At 39.7% G+C, this 16,795-nt stretch overlaps 1 protein-coding gene across 1 annotated transcript; it reads left to right on the top strand.

Annotated features, from left to right (window-relative positions):
- The first annotated feature begins 505 nt into the window (after positions 1-505).
- IDO1 (indoleamine 2,3-dioxygenase 1) lies at positions 506-16,503 on the top strand. Its single transcript, XM_014582639.2, has 10 exons — positions 506-613; positions 2,873-2,968; positions 3,340-3,459; positions 5,748-5,866; positions 7,104-7,118; positions 8,968-9,067; positions 10,329-10,446; positions 13,175-13,226; positions 13,660-13,808; positions 16,012-16,503. The coding sequence occupies exons 1-10, from the start codon at positions 515-517 to the stop codon at positions 16,356-16,358; spliced, it is 1,215 nt and encodes a 404-aa protein (XP_014438125.2). The 5' UTR covers positions 506-514; the 3' UTR covers positions 16,359-16,503.
- The last annotated feature ends 292 nt before the right edge of the window (positions 16,504-16,795 follow it).

Here is a 16,795-nt window from a genome sequence, read left to right as displayed (position 1 = left end):
CCCATGTATCACAAGTTATATTTCAGGGCTGCTGAAGCAGGACACTAATATTATTTCAAAGACCTTTAGACCTTCAAAGAAAGTCAATGACAAACAACTAAGTGAAAGTTTAGGTCAATAGCCAAAATAAAATTATTTATTTTAATTTCAAGGTGTATTAGTTTTCGTAAAATTAAATGTTCTTTGCCAGTCACCTGTTTTCAGACTTCTTTTTATTTCAGTTTAGCCTTTTCTGGTTTCCCATGTGGCAGGCAGCAGATAATGTTCCCAGTGATAAATATTTGATATGAAATAAAAACTTTTGTTTCTTCCTATGATGAGCAGAGATGCGTTTATAGTTTTATTGTTTGTCAAATTACAAATAAAGAAACTAGAAAATGAAACTATTCCAAATGTGGAAGTCATTTGTCACTGCCTACGTGATAAGTTGTGGTCACTGACTATGGCAACAATTATAATAAATAGATGTCCCAAATTCCTCAGGGACAGGACGAGAGGAACAGACTGCAAGAGGATGGCATTTGACAAAGGCTGTCCTACGGCCCATCCTTGGGAAAGCCTTCAAGACTATCACATAGATGAGGACGTGGGCTTCGCGCTGCCAAACCCACTGGTAAGAGAGGGCACTGAATAAGAAAAAGTATGTATCTCCTCATACTCACCTGGGCAAGTTAATGTCTATGGTTCAGTAACTTCTATGAACTAAGTGGATAAAACGATGCCAAGGCTGGAGGCAGAATTTCAGTAACTGAGTCTCACTTAACTTTCTTAAAATGTTCCCCCTAGAAATTTAGTACATTTCTTTCTTACTTCCCTAACATAGATATTGAATGTGATGATGTAAGGAAGCTATGGAAAATAGCTTTTTTTTTTCCCAAAGAATTATACTATAGAAAGCAAAAGTTGGTTTATTATAATTTCAGGTTTTAGGGGGTATTTGAAAAGTCAAGTTCTAAATGACCCACGAGAGAGGGGAAACTCCTTTGTCTATGGATGCGCTTTAATCTGTACAAAGTAAATACTCCCGATTTGATTGACATTATGAGATGGGACATAAAGTGACTTTTGGCTTCATTAATAGTGTTTGCTATTTACAAACCCCAAGAGAACCAAAACTCTCTCTGGCTACTTCACAAATAATTCTGTTACTTGGGATGCTGAGGATGTTAGATGCAGAGTCCCAGAACATAAAGAGTTCATTTTATTTCTTCACTAAAGATTTTCCTAGGATCTATAAGCTCAAAAAAATCTATTTCCTGTCTAGAATGTATGATCTTTGTGTTCTGAAGGAAAATAATACGGCTTTGATTCTGTGCAGATACAAGGCATATTCTCTAATCTAGCGGAAGATGAGTGATCCTCTGTGTTAGTCGTCGTTGGTTTATATTATATTATTTAGGGATTCTCTAAATAGGAAATATTTTGTTGAAATTTATATTTGTTGAAATTTATATTTGTTGAAAGTGCTGTCAAATAAGACACTAATCATGGTGCATAAGAAGAAAAAAGAAACAAAAAAAAAAAAATCCTGTTTCTGTTGGTTGTGAAAAATGGCAACATGCAAAGACCAGGTATGTTATAGACGAAACAGAACAATGACAGCACTGGAGCACAGCATTTGTGTGGTCAGAGTGGAAAGTTCAGAGCAATGAAAGCTTGCTATCTACTTGGGACGCTGTCTAGGGTTTCCACTGCTAAAAATCTGCCCTGTTTAAAACTGCTGAACAATTACCTGCAGACGTTGAAAATGTCTGAATTTTGTCTTTGTCTTCTGGTTTTAGTGCTTCCTTATCATAGTAACTTTATTTTGAAGCTCAAGACTTTGCCTACGTTGATTGGAGTTAATCTGTGCATTTGTACTCAGTCTCATGGTTGGACATTGACAACTTCCAGGGCACACCTTGAGGCAGTCTGAGGGAGGAGGCGTAGGGACAGTGTAGACAAGGAAAGTTCAAAGATCTGTTTCTCATTTCAGGATGTTGCCTAGGTCTTTTGTTTCTGTGTTTCCCCTGAGATGATAAATATTGATAAGACCCAGGGAGGCACCTTGTTGTTAGATTTCATTTTTACTTACTAGGCAAAAGACAAGCTCATGGTACCTGAGCAATCAACATGTACACACAGCACCTCTGACATCTTCAGTAGGTGCCAGTTCTAGTAAGGAACAGAAAAGACATGTACACACAGCACCTCTGACATCTTCAGTTGTTCCCAGTTCTAGTAAGGAACAGAAAAGGAAAAGCACAATACATGCCCTGCCATTGAATGGCATGACACAAATAGAATGTGCATTTTGGAAGTTAGAAACACTTGTTTGAGTTGTAATTGGCTGTACACACAAAGCAAGTTACATTCGCTGAGCCTAGATTTCCTTATTTCTGATGTAGACATAACTTCTTAGGCCATCACAAGCATGAAATGAGAATACCTGTGAAATTATTGAGCAAGGTGTCTAGTCCACCACTGACCTCACCTTTTTCAGTGTAAAGAACTTGAAAATCTAGCCAAGAAGAAAAAAGTAGCAGATGATAAATTATTTAACAATGTGAAAAGGTGTAATTCCTAAGATTTGTAATGAAGATTGCTGTTGAGTGAAGTAGTCGGGAAGATTTGAGTGGAACTTTTGAGGTGAACTTTGCAAACCAGGCAGACAGGAATTCTTGAAGAGCAAAAAGGAGGTGGAAGGAGAAAGTTTTGCCTCCTGTATTTGAGGTGGAAAGGCATGGGCTGGTATTCCTAGGCAGGTGTGTGTCCTTGCAATATTGCATGACATGGATGAAGAGGTAAGGCAGACTGTCTGTGAGAAATCACAACTATTTTACAGTAATTTTCTGTAGCAAATCAAAGTCTCTCTCTCCTTTCATGTTTTTAGGAGATGCTACCTCCTGATTATGATTCTTGGATTTTCATTGCTAAAAATCTGCCTGAACTGATTAAGTCTGGCCAACTTCGAGCAGAAGTTGAGAAGGTTTGAAATTGATAATGAATTTGTCGTCTCTGTGTATAACTTTTTTTTTTTTTTTTTGAGACAGAGAGGGAAAGTGAGAAATCACAATCCCCTCACCTGCCCCCCACCCTCACCGCAGCAATGGCCATGCTACAGTTCCTTTTCCTCCAGTCTCCTCTCGGAATTTTGGGGCACACACACACACACGCATGCATGTGTCTGGCTTGTTCTTCAAGTACCAGTCTGGGATGCAACCCTTGCTTTTGGCCATGTGCTATCCGGTGCCTTACCTTCCGCAGCACCTGCTGGTCCATAATGTAATTATTTCATGTAGTATTTTAACATGCTCTCAAAGTCTGTTGATCCGAATCAACCTCTTCATTTGTCCTCAGCTGCCAATGCTCAGTGTCGATGACCTGCAAGGACACAGGGCACAGCGTCTTGCACATCTGGCTCTTGGGTACATCACCATGGCATACGTATGGGGGCAAGGTGACGGGGATGTCCGTAAGGTTTGGAGACTTTCTGGTATCTTTTACGCTTTGGATTTTCACCTAATTTATATTTAATGGAAGAAACTTCTGAAAGTTTTATAACTGCATTTTACAAAGTTTGGATGTGGAAAAAAGGGAAAAGAAAACAAGTTCATGGATGTAACATCCTAACTATTATCATTACAAGATTTTTACTCTTTTACTTACAGAACACACTTGCTTTGTTTGGTACATGTACTTAGATAGTCTATTTCTTTAAATCATATTGTAAGCATGTTTTTAAAAAAACACAATTATCCTAATCATTTGAAATGACTTTATAATTTTTCATCAAGTTCCTGAGCTTTAGTTTATTTACTAAATAGTCTTTTGGCAAATACTTCATTTGTTTTTGAATATTGGCTTGTTGGGAAAGTCATGACACATTTCTGCATAGAAAAATACATCATAACTTTCCAGAAACCTAATATCTCATTAATAGATATTCATAGCACTGCAATGAATACCTTTGAATGTAAGCCATTTTTTCTCTATGTATGATTTTTAGGAGGTCTGAACATTTTATGGCTCATAGTTAATGCTGAAATACTATCTGACATCTGTCAACAAGGAAGAATTACTGGTTTCACTACACTCTAACCAACATTAGATAAACTCAATTTTAAAATAATGCTTGCATGTATGTGTGTATGTTTTTTGTGTTATTCATAGTCATGTTTATATCAAAGTAGCAATTAAGAGCACATAACCATTATAAATTAGGTTTTATAGCAATTTCACTCTACACCCAATCAAAAGAGATTTCCAGTAACCTCATCCTAAGGATTGGTGCAAGGCAGATGAACAGAGATCGTGTCCCACCTCTATCCATTCCTGCCCAGTGGAGCAACTGAAGGTCCTGTCTTTCCATCCCATTTGTGGCTTTCCTATTAAGCAAGTAAAAATCCAGGAGTTTTAGTAAATTTGAATTTCAGATAAGCAACAAATTCTTGTAATATTACGTGCATCATGCAATACGAACATTTACTGAGTATCATATGTTTTATTAGGCAATCCTAGTCACATGAAGTTAAGACATACTACAATAGCTAACTTTTAAATCATAAAGGGATCATTAACCATTTCATGAAAAATTTTGCTTTGGCAAGGTTAGTTGGTGTTGTATGCACTTAGCTTTCTTTTCACCCTTTGCTAAAAGACAGATCATCACATACAGCTCACCTATTGTCACCTCTCTATATGTAGAGAAGTGGATGAGGTTGCTCCAGAGTACTAGTTTATACTCCTTAAAATCATCAATGTCCATGTCCAAATTCTCAGATGCTGCGAAGAAAGTAAGGCCAGTTCTTGTCTTACAACCTAAGACTGGGGGTGAGGAGACCACCTAGCTAGCTGACAGCACACCCCAAAAATAGATGTCTCTATCTAGTCAAGGCAGTACCAGACAATGGCAGGACCACCCTATGCGGGCAAGAACCTTGCTCTATGTGGCTCCAGAAAAGAAGAGTTGAGAAGGGGTTAGGCTGGAGTTTCAATTCCAAATTCAATCATCATAAAAGCCTCTATCCCTCCTCGGAGGAAGGGTGACTGAGAGCTGAGATACCCGGGAATGCCATCCCAGTCTATAGACTTCCGCATGGAAATACGAAGCGAGAGTTAAGGAGATTCCTCCTCGAAGGAAGTCTTCAAAGTCAAGCGCAAATGTCATTCCATGGTGAAGCTTTCTAAAATCCTGGTCAGTGTCATCATTACCCAGGAGAGAGCTTCTTTCTACACTGAGCTCCAAGAGCAACGACCTGCTTATACCTCCCTACACCAAGCGTCATATCCTAAGGTTTAATTCCAAAGACTGGAGCATCTTTGACATAATTGATTTTATCTTCTTTTGCCAGTGGATAATGTGGTATCTAGCTTTTATGCATGTGGACACACACACACACACACACACACATACACACACACATACACATACACTGCTTAACAAATATTCATGGGATTGATGGATGGAAGAATAAGTGAAAATTACTTACAAGATCATTAAAAGTCACAGACGCAGGCTTTGTTCCTCTTGCTCTCTGCCTCTTTTTCCTTTCTGTGGTCAGATTAGGTCCTCATCCACCCAAATCTAAAACATGAACTTCTAACAATTAGCAGGGTTCAGTTATGAAATGAGGAAGAAAAAGTTGCATCTGCCTGTTTTCCAAGTTTCATTCATGATACAGAGTGACTACTCTGTTGGCACATAGAAAGCAGAGATGAAGGGAAGTCATGTCAATAATTAAAAGTAAATATTGTGTCTTAATTAGGTGTTGCCAAGCAATATTGCGATCCCGTACTGCAGACTCTCTGAGAAGCTGGGACTGCCTCCTATTCTGGTTTATGCAGATTGTGTTTTGGCCAACTGGAAGAAAAAGGATCCCGATGGGTATGTAAAGCATAATTATAACAGCAATCAGAGGAGTGCATTGCTATTTTGGTCCCAAGGTAGTTCTTTCATACTTTGTTTTTAGCAGCATGGCTTCCTTCGGTGTTGGGTATGGTTTCTTGGGCTGCTGTATCTGTAACTACAGTGCACTGCAAATGTAGGAAAACGAGGTGTATGGTTAGCATGTATTAAACGCACATGTCTTAAGTGGTCCATTTGAATTTGACTGTTTTATACCTGTATGTAACCACCCACTCTAAGCAAGATACTGACTGCTTCTCTCATGTCAGACAATTCCTTTACACTTCTCTCTGTTCAATTCTATTCCCTGCCCAAGCAAATATGTTCCCACTTGTCTTACCAAACACTTGGGTTTTCAAAAATTATTGTTATTGTTTGGTTTTATCCCTCTGAAACCATACAGTATATACTCTTTTGTGTCTGGCTTCTTTTAATTAGCATAGTTTGGAGATTCTACAAATGTAATGTTCAAGGAGCCGGTTGTATTTGAATCAACACATCTGTGGTAAGAGAGGTAGCCACCTCTGGGCTTTCTGGGCAGCCCGCCCAGAATCTCAGTCTCTTCTCCCATTTAGTAAGGGGATCTGCTGCAGTAGCGGGACAAGAGAATCACAGAGCCCTTAGCTCTGGGTAGGTGCCTGTGGAGAAGTATTTTGTACTTGCAAATACCAAAAAGAGAAAGGATTTTTTTCTAGGAAATTTCTTATTAGCAACACTATTTTAAACTATCCATGTAGGTTCCCTGCATATTTCGTGTGTGTGTGTGGTGTTTCACACAGGGTCTTGCTATTTCACAATCCTCCTGCCTCAGCCCTCTGAGTAGGGGAACTAGAGGCAAGCACAACCTGGCTTTAGGGAGGGCTGGGAATCGAACCTGAGCCTCCCATGTGGCCTCAGCCTTCAGAGCAGTGGTGTCAAGCACATACTCTGCTGTTGGGCTTAATTGTTTTATTTCACTTATGAGTTTAATGTTTGTAATGCCTGCTTGATAAATATTAATATAATAAATATATAATATAGATAACAATTATCAAATATAAACAATAAATAATATAATAAGATATAATTAATATAAATATTGTGAATATGTATATTATTTTCAACCTATAGCTTACCTCTGATAGACCAATAGTTTTACATCTAAAAATCAAATTTAGTTGATTCATGTTTTTTCTTTCTTTGCATTGGCCTGTTGCTTTCTGACTGCTTTCATAAGGCCCCTGACTTATGAGTAAGTATTTGATATTGGAGTCTTATTTTATTGTAAGAATGATTTGTCATTCAAAGTGAATATGGTTCATCAGTATACTCTACATGCGTTTTTTGAAATGACCAATTGAATTCAGATGAAAACTAACGGATTATTTAAAGAGAAAATGATCCCAGTATCTCTGACTGTGATGTGACTGTGTCTCTTTGATATTACAACTATAGATACATACAAAAATACGTCTTGCATACACATGTATGTAATTAATATGCATCAGTACTAAAGGGGCCCACAGCTGTATATCTGTGACTTAACGACCTCTGTGGCCAGAACTGGTCACCCTTGAATACTTGCATGTCAGTTCACCTAGTGCAGCAATCACTCAGTCACCACATGCAACTTGTTCTTTTTGGCCCAGTCCTTGCTACGTTGGACCTGAGTACTAAATGTACGTTAAGGCTGGGAGATGAAGGTGAACATCACAGATACAAGCCTGTGTGGCGAAGCTAGTCTAATGGAAAGGAAGGACGGCATAGGAAAATTAGATAAATGGTACCATGATTCAGAGAAGGGGTAGGAGGTAATGGACCAGGAACTCTAATCAAATATAAGTGAGAAAGCAAGAATCACTGAAGCAAGTTATTTAAGCTGAGTCCTCAAAAGTGAGTAGGAATTAGCTAAAGGAAGGAAAAAATGAAAATGTAGTGGAAAAAAATATATAAAATGTGAAGAACTTGAAGGGATGAATTCTTGGTGCATCATCAGAACTAAAAAAGGCCAGCAGGTGGTATAGCAGTTAAGGTGCTGGACTGCCACATGGCTAGCCATGGTTTGAGTCCTGGACCCAGCAACTTGAAAATCACACTGGGCACATATGCTCACATACCTAAAATTCTGAGAGGATGATGGAGAAGGGATTGCAGCATAGCCATCCAACCTGGGGACTGATTTTTCACTTTCATCCTCTCTATCTTTCTCTAGCAAGCACATACACCCTATGGAAAAACAAAAAACAAAACAGAACAAAAAACCCTAATATGGTTGACAAAAATAGTAGTATGATAAATGGATTAAAAAGAGAAAGATTGTGAGGGACTTTGTTGGCCATAATTATTAAAGGGCATCTTCAAGTAAATGAGAAGTTGGGAGATAAATAGACAGAAGGATAGTTTCATCAATCCCATTTTACAGATGAGAACACCGAGAGAGACAGATGAGATATCTTACTCAAGGGTACGTAGCAAGTAAGCCTCAGAAGCATGCTGACTTCAGAAAACACAAATTTAACCACAGCAAAACTCATCTACACATGGACTTGAGACTGAGTTTGTACCACTGACAGAACTTCAGTAGACAATAAGAACAGGGTCTACAGAGTTCTTTGGATAACTCAGTCAATTCCTGTGTAAAGTAGATAAATTATTGAGAAATTGAGTCAGAATGACAGATAAAAATATCAATGTAAATTTATTTATTTAAACAAAAAGACTATCTCTGGAAATTGCCTCACAGATATCTCTACAAACATTGAGTACGTATCTACTGTAATATTTATGCCTGTAAGAAATGAAGCGATAACAGAAACAATTTGTTGAGAATTTCTAGTTTCCAGATCTAGAATGAAATTTCAAGTCCTAATTTAACCTTTCTGCTGTTAATTATATGATATAAACAATAGACCTTACATAGCTGGGTCTTAATATTTTCAACTATGTAAGTGGAGATAGTGTGACCTACCATACCTTTCTCACAAAGTTCTTCGGAAAATAAAAGAACAGAAATAAAAATGCTTGAGAACTAGCAGGCATTCTTCAAATACATACCATTATTTTTTGCTGAATTTCTTGCCTTCCTTCACTCATTTTCTTAGGAACATGGAGATTTTGTTCTCATTTCCTGGTGGAGACTGCAGTAAAGGATTCTTTCTGGTTTCTCTATTGGTAGAAATAGCAGCTGCTTCTGCAATCAAAGTACGTCCATCCACACTTATTTGTATGCCAATCCACGTAAGCGTAGCAATCACTCAGTAAATGAACAATCATAAGCACGAATTAACTTTGTTTTTACTAACTACAGCATTGCGTCATCTATTTGGGGGTAAGACGTCATCTGGTAGGAAGAGGTGTTTCATTTTATTTTTTGGAGAGGTTTTTGCTATAGGGTGTGTGCACTCACTAGACAGACAGAGAGAGATAGAGAGACAGAAAGCAAAAAATCACCCCCCGGGGGGATGGCCACGCCGCGATCCCTTCTCCTCCATTGTCTCAAGATCTTGGGCATGCATGCACACGCGCCTGGCATGAGTTTTTTTAAGCCGCCGGGTCCGAGACATGAACTGTGGTCAACTACATGGGAGTCCAGCGACATAGCCATTACACTAACTGCTGGCCCCTCATTTGTTTTTGTATGTGACCTGAAATATGAAAACTAGGATTCATCAATTTAGAATCAAATTCAAAACTCTGTAAGAGATAAAAATTTTCAATGCAACCTGCCATTGGAGCTATAATACATAGTGACATAAATCCACTGGTTTTCAAGTATTAGAAATAGAAATTGAGGGCAGGCCAGCAGGTGGTGTGATGGATAAGGGCGCTGGATTCCCACATGGCCAACCATGGTTCAAGTCCTGGACCTGGTGGCTTGCTTCCTCACTTTCCCTTTCTCTCTCTCTCTCTCTCTCTCATCGAATAAAGAAAAAAAAGGAAATAAATAATTCTTTAGAAAAAAAAAAGAAATAGAAACTGAGGGGCCAGCATGTGGCATGGTGGTCAAGTCGCTGGACTCCCACATTGCTGACTGCGGTTCAAGACCTGGACCTGTCAGTTTGAAACTTACTCCAGGCACATGTGGGTGCATGCCCAAAATCCCAGGAGGAGAATGGGGAGAAGGGGTTGCAGTGTGGTCATCCCCTCTAGGGCAGTGATTTCTCAGTTCCCCTTCCGTCTATCTCTGGCAAGCAAATGCACTCTATGGCAAAAACTTTAAAGAAAACAGAAAAAAGAAAAAAAAACTGATATTGAAATGTACATATAAAGAACAATATAAATATCTCTAGATTGCCAGAAGAATAAAGACAAATTCAAATTTGCATAAATGTAAGGAAATTAGTCAGACAGTCAAATAGGTAGGGATTAAGACTTGGTAGGATTTTACTCTATGCCAGTGTTGAGTGTGCACTGTGCAGAGATCTTAAGTGTTTGTCTTTTTTTTTTTTTTTTTCTTTTTAAGGTAATTCCCACTATATTCAATGCAGTGCAACATCAGGATCGGGACACTTTGCAAAAGGCACTGCTTGACACAGCTTCTTGCCTCCACAAAGCCCTTGAAGTGTTCCACCAAATTCATGGTAAGTATTGATGTCGTAGAACGTTCTGGGATGACACTCAGATGGTTCTGGTTGTCTAAGGTGTAGAGTTGTTGAACAAGGGGAAGCAAAAATCTGCTCTCACTGGGGCCAGCAGGTGGCATGGTGGTGATGGTTGGGGCACTGGACTTCCACATGGCTCACTGTGGTTCAGGTCCCAGATCTGGTGGCTTGCTTTCTCTCTTTACTCTTCTCTCTCTCTGTGTCTCTCTGTTGAGTGCACATGGCCCATAGCAAATTAATAATAATAAAATAATAATAAAGACAATTATATAGGTAATTGTAAAAAAAAAAAAAACAACCCTACTATCACTTACTGTGTTTCCATTTCATGTATTTTGTTTCACTAAATTATTACATTTTCTATGTGCTGGATTTTATTTTACTTGCTACTGACATATGATTATGAGATGCAATGCAGTTTTTTAGTATAAAGTACACTAATTAAATCCAGATAACATGCATATCCATCATTTCAATAATTTGTTATTACTTTGTGTTGAGAACATTCAAAAAATCCTTTGTAAAGCTATTCTGAGGTATACAGTAAATTGCTATCAACTGTAGGTACAGTGTAGTGTGGTACAGTGCTACTGTACTTAATAACATCAGAACTTGCTCCTCTTACTACTTGTAATTTTGTTTTCATAAACCTGTATTTCTCCATCCTCTTCTCCCATTCTTCCCAGATTCGATTAGCTATTCTTTCATGCTCTACTTCTATGAGGTCATCCTTATCAATTTCCCATGTTGTAGGTTTTATTGTCTCCATTTTACAGATAAGGGAATCTCAATTCAGAGAGATAAGATAAACGACTTGCATGTACACAGTTTACACAGATAATAAATAGTGCAGCCAGAGCTGCAAGCTAGGTCTGGACGATGCTAAGAAACTTCCTGGCCTTCTACTAAAAAACACGGAGAAACTTGCTAGACACGAAGGCAGTTTTAAGTTCTGAAAAACTTAGCTTCTACTTGATAAGAGTTCTCTGCTAACTCTGTTTTTTTTTTTTTTTTTTTCCATGTTAACTAAGAAACTACACAGAGAAGACATGGAGCTCCAAAATTGTTCCAAAGCCAACAGCTAAAATGCAACCAAAAAAACAAAACAAAACAAAACAACAAAAAAAAGAAACACTAAAAAAAGGTGCAAAACCAGTGATTTGCAAAAAGAAACTTGTGCTACTGGAGACACTTCACAAATATGTGATTGTCAATTGCTGGGTTTTGGGTTACTGCTGATTGGTCCTTGATGAGGAGGTGCATCTTCAAATCCAATATGTTAGTAAGCGTTAGGGAGGGAGATCCATATGTGGTCCATAAGGTTGCAGGAAGTTTTGTTAATTTTGTTTTGGTTTGTTTATTTTTTAAATTAATTTATATTTTATTTTATTTTTTTTAATTAAAATTTTTTTCATTTCATTTTCTTTCATGTATTCAATCACATTGTTATTTGTCATACAAAGTGGATATTTCAACAGGTGAACATTTCTCCCTAGAACTGTTGATAAAACTACAAAATATCTTCAACAGATAATACCACACCTCTTTGTGCCATTAATGCTTTGCCTCCCTGTTCTTCCCCCAAATGTCCTTCCTCAGACCCTCCTCTTTCACACACACTATATCTGGTATTTACATCTATATACTGTGTTTCTATATCCTTTAGACAATTAGTTTCAGTCATAGAGTGCAGACACTCGGCATGTTTTCTTATTTTTAAAAAAATAATTGTTATTGAATTTGTAACTTACATATAATAGTTGTACATCTCTGTGAGGTATGCTGTGTTTTTTTCAAAACATGTACATACTCCTGTCCCCATAGCCTAGTGGTTAAAGGAGCTGAAGCCCATATGGTCAATTGCAATTCTAATCCCAACCCTGGCAGCTTGAAAAACACTATGGATGCATGTGCATGCTTGTCCTAAATTGCAACAGGTTGAAGAAGTGGATGAGAAGGCATTGTGATGTGACCACGCCCCACTCGGAAGTGCTTTTCCCCACCCCCGTCACTCTCTCTGCCTAGTACATGTGCCTTCTACCAATTAAAAAAAAAAAGAAAGGAACAAAAGCATATGTACAATACGATCAAATCGAGGCAACAAGGATATGCACCAGATAAAACATGGATTGCTATTTTGTGCCATACACGTTGGAAACCTGCTCTTCTGGTTATGTTGAAATATATGTTGGATTGTCACTAACTTACCTTCCTGTGCTATAGTATCTTCACTAGTCCATTTATCTACACACATCCTTGTATCTGGCACATCAATAAGCCCATGAAGTAGTGCTAAAGAAATGGAAGAGAGTGTGTAGAAAGACATTAAGGAGAAAAATAGAGAGGCGAGACATTTAGGGGACACAGAAATGGATTATTTTCAATTGATGACAATATGAATAGCATCCCTAACTGGACTAGTGTGAAATGTATTCATGTTGGAAAATTAACTTGGCAAGCTAAAAAAAATGAAAGAAATGTTGACATTTTAACTGGTCCTGACAATGGATGCCATTGAGCCCATTGGATGATGGGCCGGGCTCTGGGGAGAGGGCAGGAGAGCGCAGGCTTGTCCACAGGGCTGTGTCCTGCAGACTGACCTAATGCCTGTGATTGGTGCTCAACTCCGCCATCTGTGGTTGTAAGACCTTGATTTCCCTGTTCATGTCTCACGCTGCTGAACTAAACACATTCTGTCTTTTCACAGATTACGTGGACCCCAAGCTATTTTTCAATGTTCTTCGCATCTATTTGTCTGGGTATGTAGTTTTAGGATTGAATTTGTTTTCTCTCCATTAACATAACACCAAATTCTTGTGGATGGTCCCCACTATGCATTGTGTCTAAAACTCTATTTTTATCATAGAATGTGTGTTGTAGAGAAAGAGTAGATTATTCTATAGTTACCTTATCAGGAATGTATTGAAGGAGGAACAATCAAAATAATCATTTAAAAACAACTGGACTGGTCTAGTGCCAAGAATATGTCCTCGCTTATTTGTGCTAAATTTTATGCTAAGTTTGCTGAGATTCATTTTATCTATTATTCTCATGTATGAAAACAAGAAGAGAAAGGGGATTAAGAATCATGGAACCCATCTCTGTCACCTTCGATGTATCTCTACTGCAAGATCTTATGTCAGGAAATTGGCAATTAGTCCAGAGTGATGTTTTCTTTCCCTCTTGACCTAGCTGGAAAGGCAACCCCCAGCTGCCAGATGGTCTGCTGTATGAGGGGGTCTGGGACACCCCAAGGAAGTGTGCAGGGGGCAGTGCAGCCCAGAGCAGCATCTTTCAGTGTTTCGATGTCCTGCTAGGTATTCAGCAGAGAGACAGTGGAGGTAAGCTGAAATGACAGGAATTGTCACTTGCACAGATTTGATGGTATTTTAACTTCCTTTTTTTTTTTATAGAGGCTTTTATGCCTTGGAGTGTGTGTATTCACCAGAGAAAGAGACAGAGACAGTGAGGGGGAAAGTGAGAAATTATCCCCCAGAGGGGATGGCCATGCCACAATCCCTTCTCCATTCTCCTCCCAGGATTTGGGGCATGCACGCATGTGTGCCCAGCGTGAGTTTGAAGCCACTGGTCTGGGACCCCAGCTGGCCATGTGGGAGTCCAGTGACATGACTGCTAAACCATCTGTTGGCTGCTCAGTGGTATTTTAATACATATGAAGTGCCTTTTCATCAGCATCTCACCTGAGCTCAGCTGATGCTTTTAGGAGAATCAGTGAAGTAGGGACTTCATTGCTGCCATCCCATTACAGAGATGAAGAAGTGGAAACTTAGAGAGGATGGGCTCCTTATTAACCAGCTAGAAAGTGGCAGAGCCAACACTCAAACTTTGTCAGTCATGAGACTGGACATGTATTTAAATCCCGATTGGCTCCAGTGAAGCCAATATCACATATTCATGATCAGATGCAGAAAGAGAAGGTCCCCTGTGAGTGGCAGGTGGGGACGTACATGGTGCAGTGACAAGGGCTCTCAGAATGACTCTTGGCAGCCTCCTGTGGCCCCAGCAGCCCAGGCCAGGCCTGTGCCAAAGCAGAAAGATGAGCCAAGTTCAATTTCCTCCATGGGCTTAGAGGGAGGAGAAGAAAACGCTCCATGAAGAACTTTGTCTAATTTCGACTATTTTCTTGAACTTCTATTTAACAGTCAAAGAGAAAAGCATTGGGCTGGATAAAATCTGCTTTTTTCTTAATTCAGACACTATTTTAAAAATTATCAGACTGGTCCTATGACCTATTGGTTAAGAGACCTAGATCCTGGGACCAGCAGTTGGCGTGATGGCTATGTCACTGGACTCCCATGTAGTCGACTGTGATTCGAGTCCCAGACCTGGTGGCTTAAACTCATGCTGGGCATGTGTGCATGCGTGCCCAAGATCCTGAGAAGAGAAGGGATTTTGGCATGAAGAGATTACAGCAAGGCCATTCCCCATGGAGGGTGATTTTTCGCTTTTTATCTCTCTGTCTCTCTATCTCTCTCTGTCTTTTTGGCGAGAGTGCCCTATAGCAAAAACCTCTCAAAAAAAATGAAAAGAGAGAGAGAGAGAGAGACCTAGATCCTGCTTGGCTGACTGTGGTTTGAATCCTGGCCCTGGCAGCTTGAGGACATGCCAGGTCCATCTCCCCAGGACTCTATACCATCTGCTTTTTAAAGGTCAGTACAGACGAAAAGTGACGAAGGAATCACAAACAAGAAAATACCTTTTTTAAAGCTTAGCTTTATCTTCTTTTTTAAAATTTGACCAAAGAGGGACAGAATGAGAGAGAGTGAGAGAGGAGAGAGAGAAAATCAGAAAGCAAGCAGCCACCAGGTCTGGGACTTGAACTACTGTCAGCCATGTGAAAGTCCAGCACCCTTAACCATCATGCCAGCTGCTGACCCCACAGATAGCATTTTTAAAAAGTTTATTTACTCCATGAGAAAGAGAAGCAGGGACAAAGAGACAGAGATAGAATAAGAGACAGGTATCCCCCAACAGGGGATGCAGCCATCTACCCAGGACTCGCCACCCAGAGCACAGGCACAGGCACCTGGTGTGTTCAGTGTTCAGGACAGTCCTGGCTCATGAACCAGGACCTTCCTCCGGTGGATCTCATTGTGTTATTGTTGTACTTCTGCCTGCACCATTTGTGTTGTTACTTGTTGTTAATTTATTTATTTCCTAAGAGTGACACAGAGTGAGAAAAAGATAAGCTTCATGGGCATGCATTCCAGGTGTGTACAGGTCCACTGGGGGACTGAACCCGGGATCTTCCACATGGACCCGGCATAGCTTGAGCAGCACCTTAGCCCTGTGTCACTGAGCCAGCCCTATCTTTATTATTAAAGGATGCGTTCAGTCTATCTGGTTTTTATAATTAACAGCATTTTACAATAATTACCCACCACTACTAGCAGCAAGACTGGGACGTCTAAACCTTGGTGCCACCTGGGGGTGTTCTCCGCAGTCCCTGCCCTCTCAGCCTTTCTCCCTGGGTCAGGGGAGCCATGGCCTCCCTGTGACCTCACCTTCCTTTTGCTTCTTTAGAATCTGCTGCCGAGTTCCTGCAGGACATGAGAACCTACATGCCACCAGCTCACAGGGACTTCATTCGCTCACTAGAGTCAGGGCCGTCAGTCCGTAAGTTTGTCCTTTCAGAAGAGGACGCCGGCCTGCAGGAGGCCTATGACAAGTGTGTGAACGCTCTGGTCTCCTTGAGGAGCTACCACTTGCAAATCGTGACTAAGTACGTTGTGATTCCTGCAAGGCAGCAGAGCAAGGGCGACAAGGTGGCTGAAGAGCAGGGACACAAAGGCACGGGCGGCACCAGTCTCATGAACTTCCTAAAATCCGTGAGAAGCACAACCATGAAATCCCTTTTGAAGGAAGGCTAATGTAACCCAGGCCAGGGTACACATTATCAAAGCAAAAGCACTTGTGTACCTTGTCACTTCTCATTGTATCAGACCTATGGTTATAATACACAACATCTGGTGCTGGCAGGTGGCATGGTGGTTGGGGCTCTGGACTCCCATGTGGCTGACCTGGATTACACTGTAATCCGAGACCTGGCAGCTTGCTTTCTGACTTTTCTTCTCTCTCTCTCTGTCTGGTTGAATTAAAAAATAATAACAAATAAAATTAAATAATTTCAAAAAAGTAAGTAATAATACTTTTATCAATGATATGCTATAAAAGATTTCAAAATAAAAGTTTTCTGATATCTGTGTGCTCCTTACAGAAAAATGAGATAATTATGTAAAAATGTTAAAAAATAATATTAGAAGTAGTGAAACCTATGTAAGTGTAATATAATAATGGCATTTAACAA

Source organism: Tupaia chinensis, unplaced genomic scaffold (genome assembly GCF_000334495.1).
Source record: "Tupaia chinensis unplaced genomic scaffold, TupChi_1.0 Scaffold143705_1, whole genome shotgun sequence".
NCBI classification, from domain to species: domain Eukaryota; kingdom Metazoa; phylum Chordata; class Mammalia; order Scandentia; family Tupaiidae; genus Tupaia; species Tupaia belangeri.
Note: the sequence above shows the minus strand (reverse complement) of the source record. Positions and strands in the feature narration are given on the sequence as shown.